This window comes from Garra rufa, chromosome 8 (genome assembly GCF_049309525.1).
Source record: "Garra rufa chromosome 8, GarRuf1.0, whole genome shotgun sequence".
Classification (NCBI taxonomy): Eukaryota; Metazoa; Chordata; class Actinopteri; order Cypriniformes; family Cyprinidae; genus Garra; species Garra rufa.
In genome coordinates this window covers 16543985-16561867 of record NC_133368.1, presented here as the reverse complement: position 1 = coordinate 16561867, position 17883 = coordinate 16543985, and the positions used below count along the sequence as shown (strand labels likewise).

General features: G+C 38.7%; 1 protein-coding gene across 1 annotated transcript in view; it reads left to right on the top strand.

Moving 5' to 3' along the window:
- Positions 1-9178: 9178 nt before the first annotated feature.
- Positions 9179-17883, top strand: part of rapgef4a (Rap guanine nucleotide exchange factor 4a) — a 100523-nt gene continuing 91818 nt past the window's right edge. Inside the window, exon 1 of the mRNA XM_073845249.1 lies at positions 9179-9246. Within this exon, the coding sequence (XP_073701350.1) occupies positions 9179-9246 (68 nt within the window). The remainder of the gene's footprint in view (positions 9247-17883) is intronic.

Genomic DNA, 17883 nt, shown 5'->3' with positions numbered 1-17883 from the left:
CTGAGCTGGAACTTACTGTGGGAAGATGGTCCTCCTCCACAATTCCCACAGTAAAAGGAGAGCCACACAACAAAAGAGCAAGATCTATATAATACTGTAAAGTCCAGCCCGGTTCAAACATGGGCATGAGGGAAGCCAATGGCTCTAAGAGTCCTCCACGGAAGAAAATCATCAGGCATTGATCATCCATGGAAGACAGATTTGCCAATTCGATGAAGGCCATGACATAATCCTCAATAGTCCGCTCACCCTGCTTGAGAAGCATGATCTGCACCGTTGGATTCATGCTGGAACCGGATAACTCCACAATAGCTGCTGGATCCTTGTAATGGCGAAGTCTTCTGTAACAAGGAGGGTCAGAGACGTTCGGATCCATTTGCAGCATTTAATGAGAATAAACAAACACCAAACAAACACTAAGAGGCAGGCAGAAATCGTGGTCAAAAACAGGCAGAAAGGTCGGGGCTGGCAGCGAGAATCAAAACACGGGGAGTAGTCCAGGAATCAAACACAGGGAAAACAAACACGGAAAGAAACGCTCGGAAATAAAGACCAGGAGGAACAATAAGACTTCGCCGAGTGGCTGTGTGTGTGAGAAGCTTAAATGCAGTCAGTGTGATGAGGTGCAGCTGTGAGCGGTAATCAGTAAAGTGAGAGCAGGTGAATGCAGTGATTAGTGCAGTGGCTTGTGGGGAATGAAGTCCATGAAGTGTGGTGCAAGAGTTCATGATGACAGGATAGACCAGATACGTGACAGCAGCCTTGAGAGGCTTGTTAAGCAAAAATCGATTCAAGAATTTGGGTGAACTTCATAAGGAATGGACTGAGGCTGGGGTCAAGGCTTCAAGAGCCACCACACACAGATGTGTCAAGGAATTTGGCTACAGTTGCCGTATTCCTCTTGTTAAGCCACTCCTGAACCACAGGCAATGTCAGAGGCATCCTACCAGGGCTAAGGAGAAGAATAAATGTTGCCCAGTGGTCCAAAGTCCTCTTTTCAGATGAGAGCAAGTTTTGTATTTCATTTAGAAAACAAGGTCCTAGAGTCTGGAGGAAGGGTGGAGAAGCTCATAGCCCAAGTTGCTTGAAGTCCAATGTTAAGTTTCCACAGTCTGTGATGATTTGGGGTGCAATGTCATCTGCTGGTGTTGGTCCACTGTGTTTTTTGAAAACCAAAGTCACTGCACCGTTTACCAAGAAATTTTAGAGCACTTCATGCTTCCTTCTGCTGACCAGCTTTTTAAAGATGCTGATTTCATTTTCCAGCAGGATTTGGCACCTGCACACACTGCCAAAAGCACCAAAAGTTGGTTAAATGACCATGGTGTTGGTGTGCTTGACTGGCCAGCAAACCCACTAGACCCGAACCCCATAGAGAATTTATAGGGTATTGTCAAGAGGAAAATTAGAAACAAGAGACCAAAAAATGCAGTTGAGCGGAAGGCCACTGTCAAAGAAACCTGGGCTTCCATACCACCTCAGCAGAGCCACAGACTGATCACCTCCATGCCACGCCGAATTGAGGCAGTAAATAAAGCAAAAGGAGCCCCTAGCAAGTATTGAGGACATATACAGTAAATTAACATACTTTGCAGAAGGCCAGTAATTCACTAAAAATGTTTTTTTTAATTGGTCTTATGAAGTATTCTAATTTGTTGAGATAGTGAATTGATGGGATCATGTGAACCAAATCATCACAATTAAAAGAACCAAAGACTTAAACTACTAATAAATGAACTTTTCCATGACATTCTAATTTATTGAGATGCACAAAAAAAAACAGTTCATTCAGACAGGAAAAACAATTACTTTCAAATAAATTATTTTGTGTGATGCTGCTATTTTATGAAATTTTATATGGCTGAAGTGGTCTAGATGAAGTATCTAGTTGTTTGAACTGTAAACTGTATTGCATGGTTCCAGTGATGATACGGGCGTAACTGTTTATTCCCATAATAAACACATCCGTTTTCCACCTGTGAGTGTGCTCTGGTGCTGCGGTTTGTACTGTACACAGGAGCCAGCGTGGCACAGCAGTGATTACATGCTCGCTGCACCATCACCTGGCAACCGCACAAGGCCCTAAAATGCAGATGCCATTTGTTTAGACCTCTTCTTTTCTTCTTTTTTTGAGTGTTCCTTTGTCATGGCAACATTTCAAACAAACCCTTTACCTCCCCTCTGTTTCTCCTGACTGTTTCTCTTTCAGGTTCTGCTGATATGATCAGTGGGATGAGCAGGTTGTGTCTCACTGACACATGATCAGCACATTCTTGTTGTGTCAAAGTGCAGCTTTCAAATGTTTGGCCTTTGAAGTGTATTGGGGAACAAGATTTACAGAACAGCTCAAAATCAATGATTTACAACCATGAGTATGTTTGTATTAAGTCTTGTCTGAACAGGTCAGTGGGATTCATTATTATCAGTCTGAAATCTGAGTGGAATCTCATCTCTGAGTGGAGTCTGTAATATTTACTGATTTTCTTAACACAAAAACAGGTGAACCATCCCCAGATACAAACAAATGATTATATATTTTTTATATAAAGTCAGTTGACTTTCTTACTTGTTAACTAGGGCTTGCTTTTCTTAACATTTGTAATGGAATTTTCCTCCACTCTAGTCATGTTTACATACTTGTAAGACTGGCTGATAAGAAGTCTTCACATTTTTGGCCGGTTTTCAACACGCTGTAGGAGTCTGTGATCTTCAGTCCTTTTAATGAATGGAAATACTTCACTATTTTAGTGCGTTCTGTTTTTTTATCATATTTATGATGAATTGATGATATGTGCCTGTACTGAATCATTCTGTTTAGCAGAAAACATCCACCAATGACAACATTATTTACTTTTAAGTAACTGTAAATTTAGGCTTTGTTTTTGCTAGTCAATTTTAGATTTTTGGTTCTCCTCCACACCTGATGCAGATACAGTGAGCGAAAAAATTATTTGATCCCTTGCTGATTTTGTATTTTTGTGGTTTATTTAAACAGTGAGAGACAGAGGAACAAGAAATCCAGAGAAATGCATTTCAAAAAAGTTATCAATTGATTTGCATTTTAATGAGTGAAGAAAGTATTGACCCTTTCGCAAAACATGACTTAGTACTTGGTGGCAAAACCCTTGTTGGCAATCACAGAGGTCAGATGTTTCTTGTAGTTGGCCACCAGGTTTGCACACATCTCAGTAGGGATTTTGTCCAACTCCTCTTTGCAGATCCTCTCCAAGTCATTAAGGTTTCGAGGTTGATGTTTGGCAACTCAACCTTCAGCTCCCTCCACAGATTTTCTATGGGATTAAGGTCTGGAGAGTGGCTAGACCACTGCAGGACTTTAATGTGCTTCTTCTTGAGCCACTCTATTGTTTCCTTGACTGTGTGATTTGGGTCCTTGTCATGCTGGAATACCCATCCACAACCCATTTTCAATGCCCTGGCTGAGGGAAGGAGGTTCTCACCCAAGGTTTTCGCCCCGCCCATTGTCCCTTTAATGTGGTGCAGTTGTCCTGTTCCCTTAGCAGAAAAACACCCACAAAGCATAATGTTTCCACCTCCATCATTGACAGTGGGGATGGTGTTCTTGGGGTCATAGGTAGAATTCCTCTTCCTCCAAACAAGGCTAGTTGAGTTGATGCCAAAGAGCTCGATTTTGGTCTCATCTGATCACAACACTTTCACCCAGTTCTCCTCTGAATCATTCAGATGCTCATTGGCTAACTTCAGACCGACCTGTACATGTGCTTTCTTCAGCAGGGGGACCTTGCGGGAGCTGCAGGATTTCAGTCCTTCAAAGGCGTAGTGTGTTACCAATTGTTTCTTGGTGACTCTGGTCCCAGCTGCCTTGAGATCATTGACTAGATCCTCCCGTGTAGTTCTGGACTGATTCCTCACCGTTCTCATGATTATTGAAACTCCATGAGGTGAGATCTTGCATGGAGCCCCAGAGCGAGGGAGATTGACAGTTATTTTGTGTTTCTTCCATTCGCGAATAATCACAATAACTGTTATCACCTTCTCACCAAGCTGCTTGGCGATGGTCTTGTAGCTCATTCCAGCCTTGTGTAGGTCTACAATCTTGTCCCTGACATCCTTGGACAGCTCTTTGGTCTTGGCCATGGTCAAGAGTTCGGAATCTGATTGATTGACTGCTTTAAGAGAGTGCTCCTAATCTCAGCTCGTTACCTGTGTAAAAAACACATGGGAGCCAGAAATCTTGCTGATTGATAGGGGATCAAATACTTATTTCACTCATTAAAATGCAAATTAATTTATAACTTTCTTGAAATGCATTTTTATGGATTTTTTGTTGTTATTCTGTCTCTCACTGTTCAAATAAACCTACCATTAAAATTATAGACTGATCATTTCTTCATCAGTGGGTAAACGTACAAAATGAGCAGGGGATCAAATAATCATTTCCCTCACTGTATAAGGACCTCCCTAAACACTCAACCTCTGTCATCATTGTGTCACATGTGGCTGTTTATTTGAGATTGTGAATGTGATTATAGATTAAGATATTAGCCTAATATTTCACCTACTTGACAGTACAGTACACATTCAAAAAGTACCTACTGAAAAGAGTATGCAATTTCAAATACAACCCTGGAGTCTGAGGTGTGACCTACAACCTCTGGCTGTCAGCCAATCATCACACAGAGTGAGCTGCCAGTTCTCACCGCCACAGAGATTGATAAATCTTTCATTACTCACCATGTGGCATTTTTTCATAAGTAAAGACTGTTCCATATTAAAGATTTGATCCCTACTGTATTAATACGACTAGACTGAGTTGGTGCATTCTGTAATATCAGTATTAGGGGCATTATTTTCTTTATTTGATATAATAACACAGAATAACATTCAGTAGAATCATAGAGAGCTTTGCAGAAGTCATTTTCATTAATTAATCCCAATGCAATAAATATGCTGGACAGAATTCATGAAATTTCATGAAAATATCAACAGTGAAATTAATATTCATATGAGACTGAGAAATGCTATCACGCATATAATGCTTAATCTAGCATATAATTGTCAAGGTATGTTTGGGTTTGAAAGTTCATTTTTGTAGACACATACCAAATGCTGCCATTTTTTAACAACATGCCCCAAAAGCAGAGTCTGTTGTCATGTTAAATTAGGTAATTTGGTTCACAGGAACATGCTGTTTATTAATTTTTTGGTAACTTTTTATGGGTCCGGGCACCAAAGGTGCTGGAAAGTGGAAAGTGCTTGTTCTGATTTTCTTTTTCATCTTCTTGTGGGCTGACTTTAAGTGTAAAACCTTTTTAATGAGGAAAATAAACAGAGAACATGAAGCAATACACATGATTGAGCATAGTACAAGTGTTTCTACAGCTGTCTCTCATAATCACAAAACTGAAATCACAGAATGACTGAACTTGTGGACTTCAAAGACTCTTTAAAATGTAATTTTTTTTACAGGAACTCAATGATTCTAAAGGTAGCTTACTCTCACATCTAAATAAACCACTGTTGTTCTGTCCCTCTCACTTTTTCATTGCAACAGCTCCAGTAGATTGCTTGGTGTTTCAGAGCTGCTTAGAGCATCTGTGCAAACCTGCAGTAAATCACGCTGGTTCCTCTCACTCTGATCCAGCTGAATCAGCAGCTTCATGTGTTTACATTTAGACCAGCCCCAAATTGGAGCGCTTTATTTGTAAATCGAATGAAATGCTGAGCAAAGTGATTTTGTTTTTAAACATAAAGAAGATCTGTGCTAAGGAATATTAGGAAGATAAAGAATTATAAATTGTTGCGCACAAAAAAGCAGCATTTGCACACAGACACATATTATTTTAATGTTATATATTTGTTATATGGTGGCTACAAAAAGACTATTAGCCAATGTAATTTAATGCAGTATGTAACATTAATGAACAACAAGCAATACAGTATTTGTTACAGTATTTATTATTTCATTGTTAATCTGCTGTCTTAAACCCTGGTGCATCAGAGCTGCTCTCATAGGGTTAGCCTGGATTTATTCTACCATGTTCATTTTTGAATAGACAGTTATGATGTTTTTGTAATTTTAAGTTGGATGTTCTTAAATCCACTAAATATTTTGAGGTGTTGCAACCAACCAATTTCAAATTATAGGTTTTATTTGAAAGCATTGTAGGTTTTTTTTTTTTACCCAGGAAATATCCTGCAGTAAAGAAACACAGAAAAACACAGTAACAGTAAACTATAGGTTTAGTTCATGGAGTAAACACAGACGAAAACTGAAATGGTTACTTAAAGCCTATCATTTGAGCATAGGTTAAACGAATGCTCTGGACATTTTTAGTCTAAAACATTGTTTTCAAGCTCAGAGCTCAATGGAGGTGTTGCCACCTGGTGGACTAATGACAATATGATGTCACTTTTACTCTTCACACTGACCATGTGACACTGAGTGCTTGATATTAAAATAATTGCATAGCAACCTAAACTTTACTAAACAGGTACATTAATAATATTCAACATAAGTAACGTATAAAGTAACCTCTGTGGTGCTGGTGGTTTCTTTAGGCATGATAACCGTGAACTCACACACCAGCAGTCAAACACAATGTTTGATCCTCTACAGTCAATGTCTTCTTTTGTCCATCTGTTACCAAGGATACAGTCAGAGGAATGTGGAGCAGTCATGCTCAAAGCTAATTTTTTTTCTTACACAGCTTTTGTAAATCACTGATTCAGTCCAAAATTAGGAACACTTACATATTTATAAGTAGAAATATATTTATGTATATTATATTAAACACTGATGTATTTATTTAAATATGTTTTTGTCCTAAACTCAGTGTGTGACTGTAGCCACAGTCTCTCTAGCTCTCTCTGCAGGGCTGTTTCCTCTCAGCTGCTGACTGGACATCTTTATAATGAGACGGAGGTACAACACATTAACGTGCTTGTCTGGAATTTCTGACTGCAGAAAACAGAGAAACATCAATTTTCCTAGAGTTACACCCACTTACCATGGCTTTTACACTATAATGTCAGGATACCATTAAATACTCACACTCAACCCTGTTTCCATCTCGCTCATGGAGAACCTGTTGTTTGACTGCAGCTTTGAATCCAGCCTGTAGTATAACACTTTCTAAATGTTATATGTTGAATAAACAATTTAAATTTTTTTGTTGTTGTTAATTCTAGCCAAATGTTATTTTTTGTTTAAACTTCTCTCAATAAATGAACAGGTTACAAATAATTGCAGACCCCCAAAAGAGTTAAATATGCACAATATATGGCAGTCTAAAAGGCATCTGTTGTGAAAGGTCTTATATATATATCATTTTATATATGATAAACGGAAGCTTAACCCTATAAACCTTTTAAATTATCAACACGATCAAAACTTTGCTGAAAACCTGTTACCTGTTATAATCGCCTTCTGCCATCTGATTGATGATAGTTTATACTTTTTTTATTAAATAAAAGATCTTTTATTGTAAAAATGTCTACCTTTTTCATGGTTCACATGTCTTATGCTGTGAAATCTTTAATGATTTTTTAAAAGTAAACATAAAAATAGCATATTTTGTTAGATAAACTTAATATCCATACATACATACATACATATATATATATATATATATATATATATATATGCAATTTTTTTTAAATATTAAAATGTACCAAATATACAATCACTCTATTTTCAAATACCTGATGTATCAAATATGATACAAAACATATTTTTATATATATTGTTGCATTTTCTTGTATATGTTATGTGAAAGTTCAATAACTGTTCAATTAAAAATATATTTTTGGAGTAATATTTTATATGTAAGGCTTTACAAAAGCCTGAATTAATTTTAAAAACTAAAATTAAATCTGTTGGATTAAACCACTCGATTTATGGATTACCTGTATGGTGTATTTAGCAGCGCTTGTGGTAACGCATTGCAAGTAACGTGAGTTACGTAATCAGATTACTTTTTTAACTAAAGTAACGCATTACTCTCAGTATTCCTCAAAATGAATAAAAACGGTGAAATGCAATTTAGAATATGATGCAAACCTGCACTGCTTAAATATGTTAAAAATACAAATATCCTTTATGTATTTAATCCCATTTTATTAACCGATGTCTTTGTTGCTGGCCTTTAATGATCCAATTCAACCATACTAGGAAAAAATTACTTTAGATAAACTAACAATTGTGCTTCTTTTTTATTGCTGAAGTGTGTTGAACTTTATGCATGCGTTCTACCGTACAGATGTAGAAAAGTAAAAAATATTTGCTTCATTTCACTTTTGGTTTGAAAGGCTTTTACATTTGGCAAAAAATAACTTTTTATATTAAAAACAACAAGCAAGCCCTGCCCAAAGTTACGTTAAGCATTACTTTCCATAAAAAGTAATCAAGTAACAAGTTACTTTTTTAGAGAATACCCTGCTGAAAAAACAGCTAAAACCAGCCTAGGCTGGTTGGCTGGTCTTAGCTGGTTTAAGCTGGAAGTAGCTGGTTTTAGCTGGTGGTTTCCCAGCCTGGCCAGGCTGGAAAAGTGGCCAAAATCCCTCCAAAACCAGCCTGCTGACCAGCTATGACCAGCTAAAACCAGGCTGGTTGACCTAGGCTGGTTTTAGCTGGGGGGTTTTTTCGCCAGTGTATGCAATACATTACTTTTAAAAGTAACTTTCCCCAAAACTGGTATTAATTAATTTGGAATCAAAATTTTTGGTTGCAGACTTTAAGTAGAGGGGAAGAAATATTGAATGAAATTAGGTTTCATTAGACATATCTTGATTGAGTCTTATGGTTTGGAACGACTGAGGCGAGTATACAATAACAGAATTTTAATTTTTGGATGAACCGTCCATTATGTTGTTTATTCTTGTCTGAATCTATGTTACTGTGGTTTATTTTGCTCATTTATATAATATAGGAAATCTAGACACAAGAGTTTTTTACACTACGTGCTGAAAGTAACATACATAACCAGTAAGTGGGCTACGTACATAGCCTACCTTTGACTCCAAACCAGCGCATGTGACAACTAGCCCCGGTCTGTTTCACCGCTGTGTCAGCTGTGTGGGCGGCAGCAGCATCGCTCAGACTCAAACTCGAACTCGATCGCTCACAGTAAAGTCACATCTGCTCATGATCAGGTGCGGACGATGCGAACTGTAATTTTACTCCATGATTTCACCAAAGATGGTCGCGGCACACACCTCCAGCCACCCGTCCGCCTCTGCTGAATGGATCATCTGTCTGGATAAGAGGTACCATCATTTACCCTACACAAACTTCATTCTGCTGTCCTAATGTTGTTGTTCTAGTGCATCTTCAGCAATCTTTTACACACCAGTGCCTTATGGAAAAGACGTTCCAGGCACATTTGATTTGTTAAACACTATTACAATAGAAGTTTATGTCATAAATGTCAAATGCGATTGTCAGTGTGATTGATGCATGCGTTCAGATGCAGCATTTCATTCTCAGCCCGATAGATTTCAGATGATAGATGGATTCATTGCAAGCTTCACGTCTTCCGCTGGTTTCATTGTGAATGTAGTAGATGGTGAATTGAAGCGTATTGAGTGTAGTTTGTAAAGGGTTGTTTGTCACCTGGAGGAGGTCACCAGTGCTGCAGTGCTTGTGTTACTGCAGACGCATGAAGAGACACTTTCTGCTGTGAAGGGCTTTATTAACCGAGACCAAACTTAAAGGAATAGTTCACTCCAAAACGAAATTCCAGTTAAAGGAGTAGTTCACTTTCAGAACAAAAATTTACAGATAATGTACTCACCCCCTTGTCATCCAAGATGTTCATGTCTTTCTTTCTTCAGTCGTAAGGAAATTATGCTTTTTGAGGAAAACATTTCAGGATTTTTCTCCATATAATGGACTTTTATGGTGCCCCCGAGTTTGCTTTCAAAATTGGCTGTTAGACAGAATAAGGCATTTATTTGTACACACTGTCCAAACTCCCCACTCCCAAAGATACAGAAAATAATGAAATGTATTTCTTTGATTTGAAGCAAAAAAATTAATTAGAAAATTGGACAGAAATACAAAGGTATAGGACTGTGCGCTTAAAGGAGTAGTTCACTTTCAGAACAAAAATTTACAGATAATGTACTCACTCCCTTGTCACCCAAGATGTTCATGTCTTTCTTTCTTCAGGCGTAAGGAAATTAAGTTGTTTGAGTAAAACATTTCAGGATTTCTCTCCATATAAAGGACTTCTATGGTGCCCCTGAGTTTGAACTTCCAAAATGCAGCTTCAAATGGCTCTAAACCAGGGGTCCCCAAACTAAGGCCCGCGGGCCGAATGCGGCCCACACCCACATTTGGACCGGCCCTCTGAACAAAGCCAGAGACATATTTTGAAAATGTAATTTTAAATACATGTTTTACTTATATCATGTTGGTATTTGATAATAAAGGTTGGCTTTCAAACTAAAATTTCCCTTAGTTATTATCATAGCCTAATTATTTGTTAAATTCACCAACAGAATGGTACATTCAACATAATGTGTCATTGTGATTGAACAGGTGATGCGTGAGCCAGCTAGAAAATTCAGAGCGATGACACAATGACTCAATAGCATTTGAAGAGAAACTAGCACTGCTTGTGGGACAAGTTCCTTGTGAAGTTCACCCAAATTCTTGAATCGATTTTGCTTGTCTCTCAAGGCTGCGGTTCTCTCGGTTGGTTGTGCATCTTTTTCTTCTACACTTTTTCCTTCCACTCAACTTTTTGTTAACATGCTTGGATACAGCACTCTGTGAACAGCCAGCTTCTTTGGCAATGAATGTTTGTGGCTTACCCTCTATGTGATGGGTGTCAATGCTTGTCTTCTGTCTTCCCCATGATTGTGTAGCCTAGTGAACCAAACTGAGAGACCATTTTGAAGGCTCAGAAAACCTTTGCATGTGTTTTGAGTTGATTAGCTGATGGCATGTCACCATATTCTAATTTGTTGAGATTGTGAATTGGTGGGTTTCTGTTAAATGTGAGCCAAATCATCACAATTAAAAGAACCAAAGACTTAAACTAATCCGACCCGGGCCCCATTAAAGAAAAGAAAATTATGTGACCCTCTCATAAAAAAAGTTTGGTGACCCCTGCTCTAAACGATCACAGCCGAGGAAAGAAGGGTCTTATCTAGCAAAACGATGGGTTATTTTTTCTTTTTTTTAAAAAAAATTACAATTTATATACTTTTTAACCTCAAATGCTCATCTGGTCTAGCTTGGCAAAACAAGTGTTTGAGATTAAAAAGTATATAAATTGTAAATGTTTTTAGAAAATAACCGATCATTTCACTAGATAAGACCCTTCTTCCTCGGCTGGGATCATTTAGAGCCATTTGAAGCTGCATTTAAACTGCATTTTGGATGTTCAAACTCAGGGGCACCATAGAAGTCCATAAAATGGAGAGAAATCCTGAAACGTTTTCCTCAAAAACCATAATTTCTTTATGACTGAAGAAAGATGAACATTTTTGATGTCAAGGGGGTGAGTACATTATCTGTAAATTTTTGTTCTGAAAGTGAACTACTCCTTTAATAGAGTGTTTTCACAATGCGTCATCAAACGGCCATATTGGCACACCTGAACATAAACAACGTCACTGAACTGAATGAAACTCGCTTATTTTGCTGATTATTGCTGCTGAAAATGATCAATTATTGTAATTTTTGGGCTGTACTAATCGGTCGGACCGGGATAAACATTTGGAGTACTATAGAAGGCCAAAAATGATAACAAATCAAGTAGAAGAGTGCAAAACACTGTCTAATGAACAAAAGGCGTTTGTGGTTGGCCAAACTAAACCAGGATTTCCAGGGCAAGAATCTTGACAACATTCGTATCTGTTCTTCTTATTTCCAGTCAGGTATTTTAAATATTAGGCTAATATCTTAATACTGCTCGTATGTATCTTTACCACCTATTATCTTTAGTTTGTCAAAATATTGCACCCTTTCCTGCTTACTTAGTCCTCTATATGAATTAGCAGCTTCCACACGTTTTTTAAATGGTTTAGACTGCATGAATTAGCAGAACAACGTTTTCAGTAGTACATTAACCGTGCAATCCATGCTGTTGTTTACTTCCTAGAATCACCAGTATGGCCATCCAGGTAAATGAACAAATTGTGACATAAGTGACACTCTCTAAATATTTGTATATATGCATCAGTAGTTGAAACGTAGGGTGACTAAATCTATAAAATCATTTGCAGGTCTTAATGGGAGTGGGCCGAGCCTGAATGGTCCTTTTGGCAAGATTTTGCTTTTTCAGTTCTCTGATTGGGTCAGATTTCCTTGCATAATTATCTAAATATTGGTGGTGTGGACTTTGAATGAATGGTCAAAAATAAATAGAGAATATTAAAAATATCATCACTTGTGTTTCAAAGATAAATGAAAGACCTTGGAATTGGAATGACATGAGGGGTGAGTAAATGATGACAGAATTTTCATTTTTGGATGAACTACCCTTTAAAATAGGCTATGCTGCTTGTGCACTACATGAAATATAAAGCACAACTTGTATGGACTACTTTAATTATACATTTATGGTGCTAATTTCGAGATCCAATGGATGAAACTCATATGACACAAGGGTGTCTAAAGCTGACAGATGACAGCATATTTTTGGGTGAACAATCTAAAGTCTATGGACTCTGGCCATGATAGCCTGGATACAGGACATCTAGGACATATCCAACATTTTAAAGCGGTTAACAAACATTACAGTCTCGTTATCAAACATGGAGCAGAGATTTGTGGTTAATGTGTTTATGACACACTCTAATGGGCCCCGACCTGCTCTTCCTGCAGTGAATGTCTCTATCGCGCTGTAGATCAATATTTACACACCTAAAGCAGATGGGCACGGGTCTGTTGAAAAGAGTTAAATGTGCCAGCACTCATCTCTCTCTGTTCTACAGTCTTTATCTTCTTTCACCTGACATGGTTTTGCTGGAGACATAGATGCATAACAGCAACATCCAGATGTGTTAAATGGAGCTCTATTTGATTTTCACTGCACTGGTTTTCCCTCTGACTCATACAACAACATATTGACTGCTGTTTGAATTATTTGAACGTCATAAATTTAACTACAGAGGCTGAAAGTAGTTTCAAGATTTGTACTGTTTCAAAAAGCAAAGCTTTAAGTAAGATTAAGAAGAAACTGAGAATGAATGCCCTAATTCTAACACCTGAAGCTGGGAGGATTTTCAAATCATTAACCCTTTAGTTTGCGCAATATTTGCTATGGCGAGAATCTGTATTAAAACTATTCTTTTGAAATCTTTTGAAGTTAAACATGTTGGTCATGCTGACAGTGTTATTTAGGTGTTGATGTATTACTGTTTGCATAGTAAATGGGTTTTTAGTCCCTGTTAAACACCCTCAGAAACACAGGCACATGATCACATTGTTTGCACAGGTGTGTCTGACCTCTAAGTGGACATGTTGCAGCTTAAAGAAGACACCTTTTTTAACAAAAAAATAAAGTGAACATTTTCAGCTTTACCCAATATTTAAACTGTTTGGTTATACATTTAATGTTGGATGCACATTGAACACAAAACAGGAAAAGGAAGGAAACTCATTCTTATACTTTTAACTTTTATCATTGGAAATAAAATTGCTTTTACAAGGTTGATACACTGAATGTCTTTGTAGAAGAACTAATTCCAAAGCTTTTGCCAGATTTTTATTTTATGTGGATGATAAAAGTTCTGGCTTTGATACGGTCACACAAACTTGTGCCTCTTTAGTGTGCAAGACATGCTAAGACTGCAGTGTTTTGCTTGACTTGCTCTCTATGTGTGAGAGGTGTTAATTAGCTGTTACTGCTGTCAATATCCCATTACTCCACACTGCTTAAACCTTAAACATTCACGTCTGATCGATCTCTGTGTCATTCTGCTGCGCCAGAGCTGTTGCATTAGAGAGTACTTACAGTATCTGCATTCTATTGGCCATTGTTCAACCCGTTCTCTAGACATCCGCATTGGTCATCAAATCCTATATCATTCCACCACTACATTGTGTCACTTATACAGTATGTCATGATTTGCAATGTTTTGTAGGATGTTGTGTTTCCTCACCGATCTGTGATCATGAGCATTCTTTCTCTGGGGTGGTGTTGAATAAATCAGACCTGATATACCGAACCGATTCAAGTGACAGCAGCAGTCAAGGGTCCCTTAAACATTTATAAACTCAGTGTCAAATCTTGCTGGGCTCATTTACCCTACTGTATCTGCAAAGTATAGTACACAGATTGAAGTGGGGTAGAACGTGGCTAAAGGAGCTCTGGGCTAAAAGGCGCATCTGATTTTATTCTTTTTTAAGGCTTTTTCAAAAAGTCACTATTTTTTCGCAGTCCGAAGTTGTTTTTGTTATACTTGGACACGCTTAGCTTCATCAAGAAACCAGACCAGCAGTTGAACTTGGTGTGTGCACCTTAATAAAGCCACTGTAATAGAGGGGTAGCGCATCCTGACAGGCTCAGTATAGCCACAAAATTCATGACCACAAGTTTTTTTTACATTTTGAATTTTTGGACCCATAAAGTACATGTCAGAGCACCCCCTGCTGGCTGGACTAAAACTACCTCCAGCAGGAAACTAGCCTTCCACAAAGGGTCTCCCATCCATGTACTGGCCAGGCTTGGGCCTGCTTAGCTTTATTGAGGAACCAGACTCAAGTTACTGCATGCAACAGCTGAACTTGGTCTCTGTGGTTTAATAAAGCTGCTCTAATAGAGGGGCAGCGCATCCTGACAGGCTAAAAAAGGCAGACAGAATGCGCTACCACCTCCATAAATGAGGTCAAATTCATAATTAAGGAGGGGAATTCATGACCACAAAAGGTCAGGAGGCCAGATTATTGCCTCATCCGAAGGACGCTCCTTTTTACAGGGGCTGGATTAAGGTTTCATCAAACATTTGCTCCTTTTCATGGTCCGGAGTCTGCCTCGTTTTATTAGGACTTTCGAACCCATAAGTTCATGTCAGGGAATGAGCACCCCCTGCTGGCCGGACTAGTTTTTCACAAAGGTAGCGCATCCTGACAGGCTCAATAAGGCCGGCACAATGCACTACCACCTCCATAAATTAGGTCAAATTCATAATTAAGGTAGGGAATTAATGACCACAGAAAGTCAGGAGGCCAGTTTAATGCTTCATCCAAATGACGCTCCTTTTTTACAGGGGCCGGTTTAAGGATTCATCAGAAAGTCGCTTTTTTTCACAGTCAGAAGTAGCTTTTGTTATATATGGAGTTTTGGGCCCATTAAGTACATGTCAGGGAATGAGCACCCTCTGCTGGCTGGACTAAAACTACTACCAGCAGGAAACTAGTCTTCCACAAAAGGTCTCCCATCCATTTACTGACCAGGCTTGAGCCTGCTTAGACTCAGGGAGGAACCAGACTCAGGTTTCTGCATGCAACAGCTGAACTTGTTCTCTCCCCCTTAATAAAGCTGCTCTAATTGAGGGGAGTGCATCCTGACAAGCTCGATAAGGCCAGCAGAATGCGCTAAACAAAAGATCAGGAGGCCAGTTTATTGCCTCATCCAAAGGACGCTCCTTTTTACAGGGGCTGGATTAAGGTTTCATCAAACATTTGCTCCTTTTCACAGTCTGGAGTCTGCCTCGTTGTATTAGGAGTTTTAAACCCATAAGTACATGTCAGGGAATGAGTACCCCCTGCTGGCCGGACTAGTTTTTCACAAAGGTAGCGCATCCTGACAGGCTCAATAAGGCCGGCAGAATACACTACCACCTCCATAAATGAGGTCAAATTCATAATTAAGGTAGGGAATTAATGACCACAGAAAGTTAGGAGGCCGGTTTAATGCTTAATCCAAAGGACACTCCTTTTTACAGGGGCCGGTTTAAGGATTCATCAGAAAGTCGTTATTTTTCGCAGTCAGAAGTCGTTTTTGTTATATTTGGAGTTTAGGACCCATTAAGTACATGTCAGGGAATGAGCACCTCCTGCTGGCTGGACTAAAACTACCACCAGCAGGAAATTAGTCTTCCACCAGGGTATGTGAGCGGAGCGGAGTGCGAGCGGAGCGCGGAGTGGAGCGGTGTGATTTTGAATGGAGGGAGGAGCGGATTTTTGAAAAGTCGGAGCGTCGTGGTTTTCACTCGCTCCAAGTGCGCTCCACCATCGCTCCATCATAAGTACAATTCATGCCAACGGTCTGTAATATAACTGCATAATAAGCAGGCATTCACATGTTAAACATTTAGCTTGATAGAGATGGATCACTCAAATCAGAAATAATGTGAATGGACATGAGCGGTAAATTATAGTTCACAAGGATTTAGTTTGTTCCTTCTAGATACTGAATATATTCAGGTGAAAGCCTCATTTAAACATGTGCAGCACTTATTCACACGCAATCGCTGTGACAATAATGCATTAAAACAAATGTAATGGTATCCGATTTCGAATTATCAGAAATCTGTAAGAAATGCAGCGATCCATATGTAAAATAACTGACGAAAATGTAGTTATTTTCATTACAAACCTTGCACTGCATAAAGCAGTAGTTATACTCTTTTAATGCTGACAATGTTATTAGCTTGGTATGTGGTAGGTACAAAGTTTGCACACTATTCCAAACTCTCCTGTTGTTTTAATATGTGTTATGAACAGGACCGTTATATTTAAAACATAAGGCTATTTCTGAATGTTTTGACGCGGAGCGAAGGCGGAGCGGTGTTTCTGATATCAGTGAGCGAGGAGTGGAGCGGGAGCGGAAAATTGTGAACCCGGAGTGGAGCTGGAGAGGAGCGATTATTAAATGCACTGAGCGCGGAGGGGAAATTGTTACCGCTCCACTCCGCTCACATACTCTGTCTTCCACTAAAGGGTCTCCCACCCATGGGAGCCGATGGAATTGAGGGGAGCGCATCCGTTGTATTTGGTCCTTTTTAAGGTCCGCAGTTTGCCTCGTTGTGTTAGGACTTTCGAACCCATGCGTAAATGTCATCGAATGAGCACCCCCTGCTAGCCACACTAGTTTTTCACAAAGAAAGTGCATCCTGACAAGCTCAATAATGCCAGCAAAATGCGCTACCACCTCCATATGTGAGGTCAAATTAATAACAAAGGAATTCATGACCACAAAAGATCAGGAGGCCAGTATATTGCCTCATCTGAAGGACACCTCTTTTTACAGAGGCCGGATTAAGGCTTCATCAAAAAGTCAATATTTTTCGCAGTCAGAGTTCGTTTTGGTTATATTTGGACTGTTTTGACTCATAAAGTATATGTCAGGGAATGAGCACCCCCTGCTGGCCAGACTAAAACTACCTCCAGTAGCAAACTTGTTTTCATTAAAGTGTGTTTTGGACCAGTATGCACTATTTGTCAAACAAACCAAAACCGAAAGCATAATATGGCTTAATCACTTCATCAAGTTTGTTTTGATCTGGTGTTTTCCATTTCACAGAACGGCAAATTTTACAGTGAATGAATGCAGTGAAGTTGTTTATTGCATGTGCTGTGAGTTTAGTGCACGTTTGAGAACGCAATGGCCACCAGTTACGCTTTATTTTCACAGCAGATGATTACAGCATTTCACTAGATTTGTAGTGAGACATGAGTTTTGTATCCATCTTTTTTCACTGAAGCTGGAGTTTTCCATCAAAATAAAAGCTCTATTGTAATTTCTGTCAAAATAAAAGCTTAAAAGTGCAGTATGAATTGCTGACAGCTAGTGGTTTAAATGGGTAACGTTACTTCAGTCCAAATTCAAATATCTCTTTCAAGTGTAGAAAATATAAAGCAACAGTAATATACCTATGAAATAATATTTTTTATTTATTTTACAGTGCAATTTTTTTTGTTTTTATTGTTTAAATTGTTGTTAT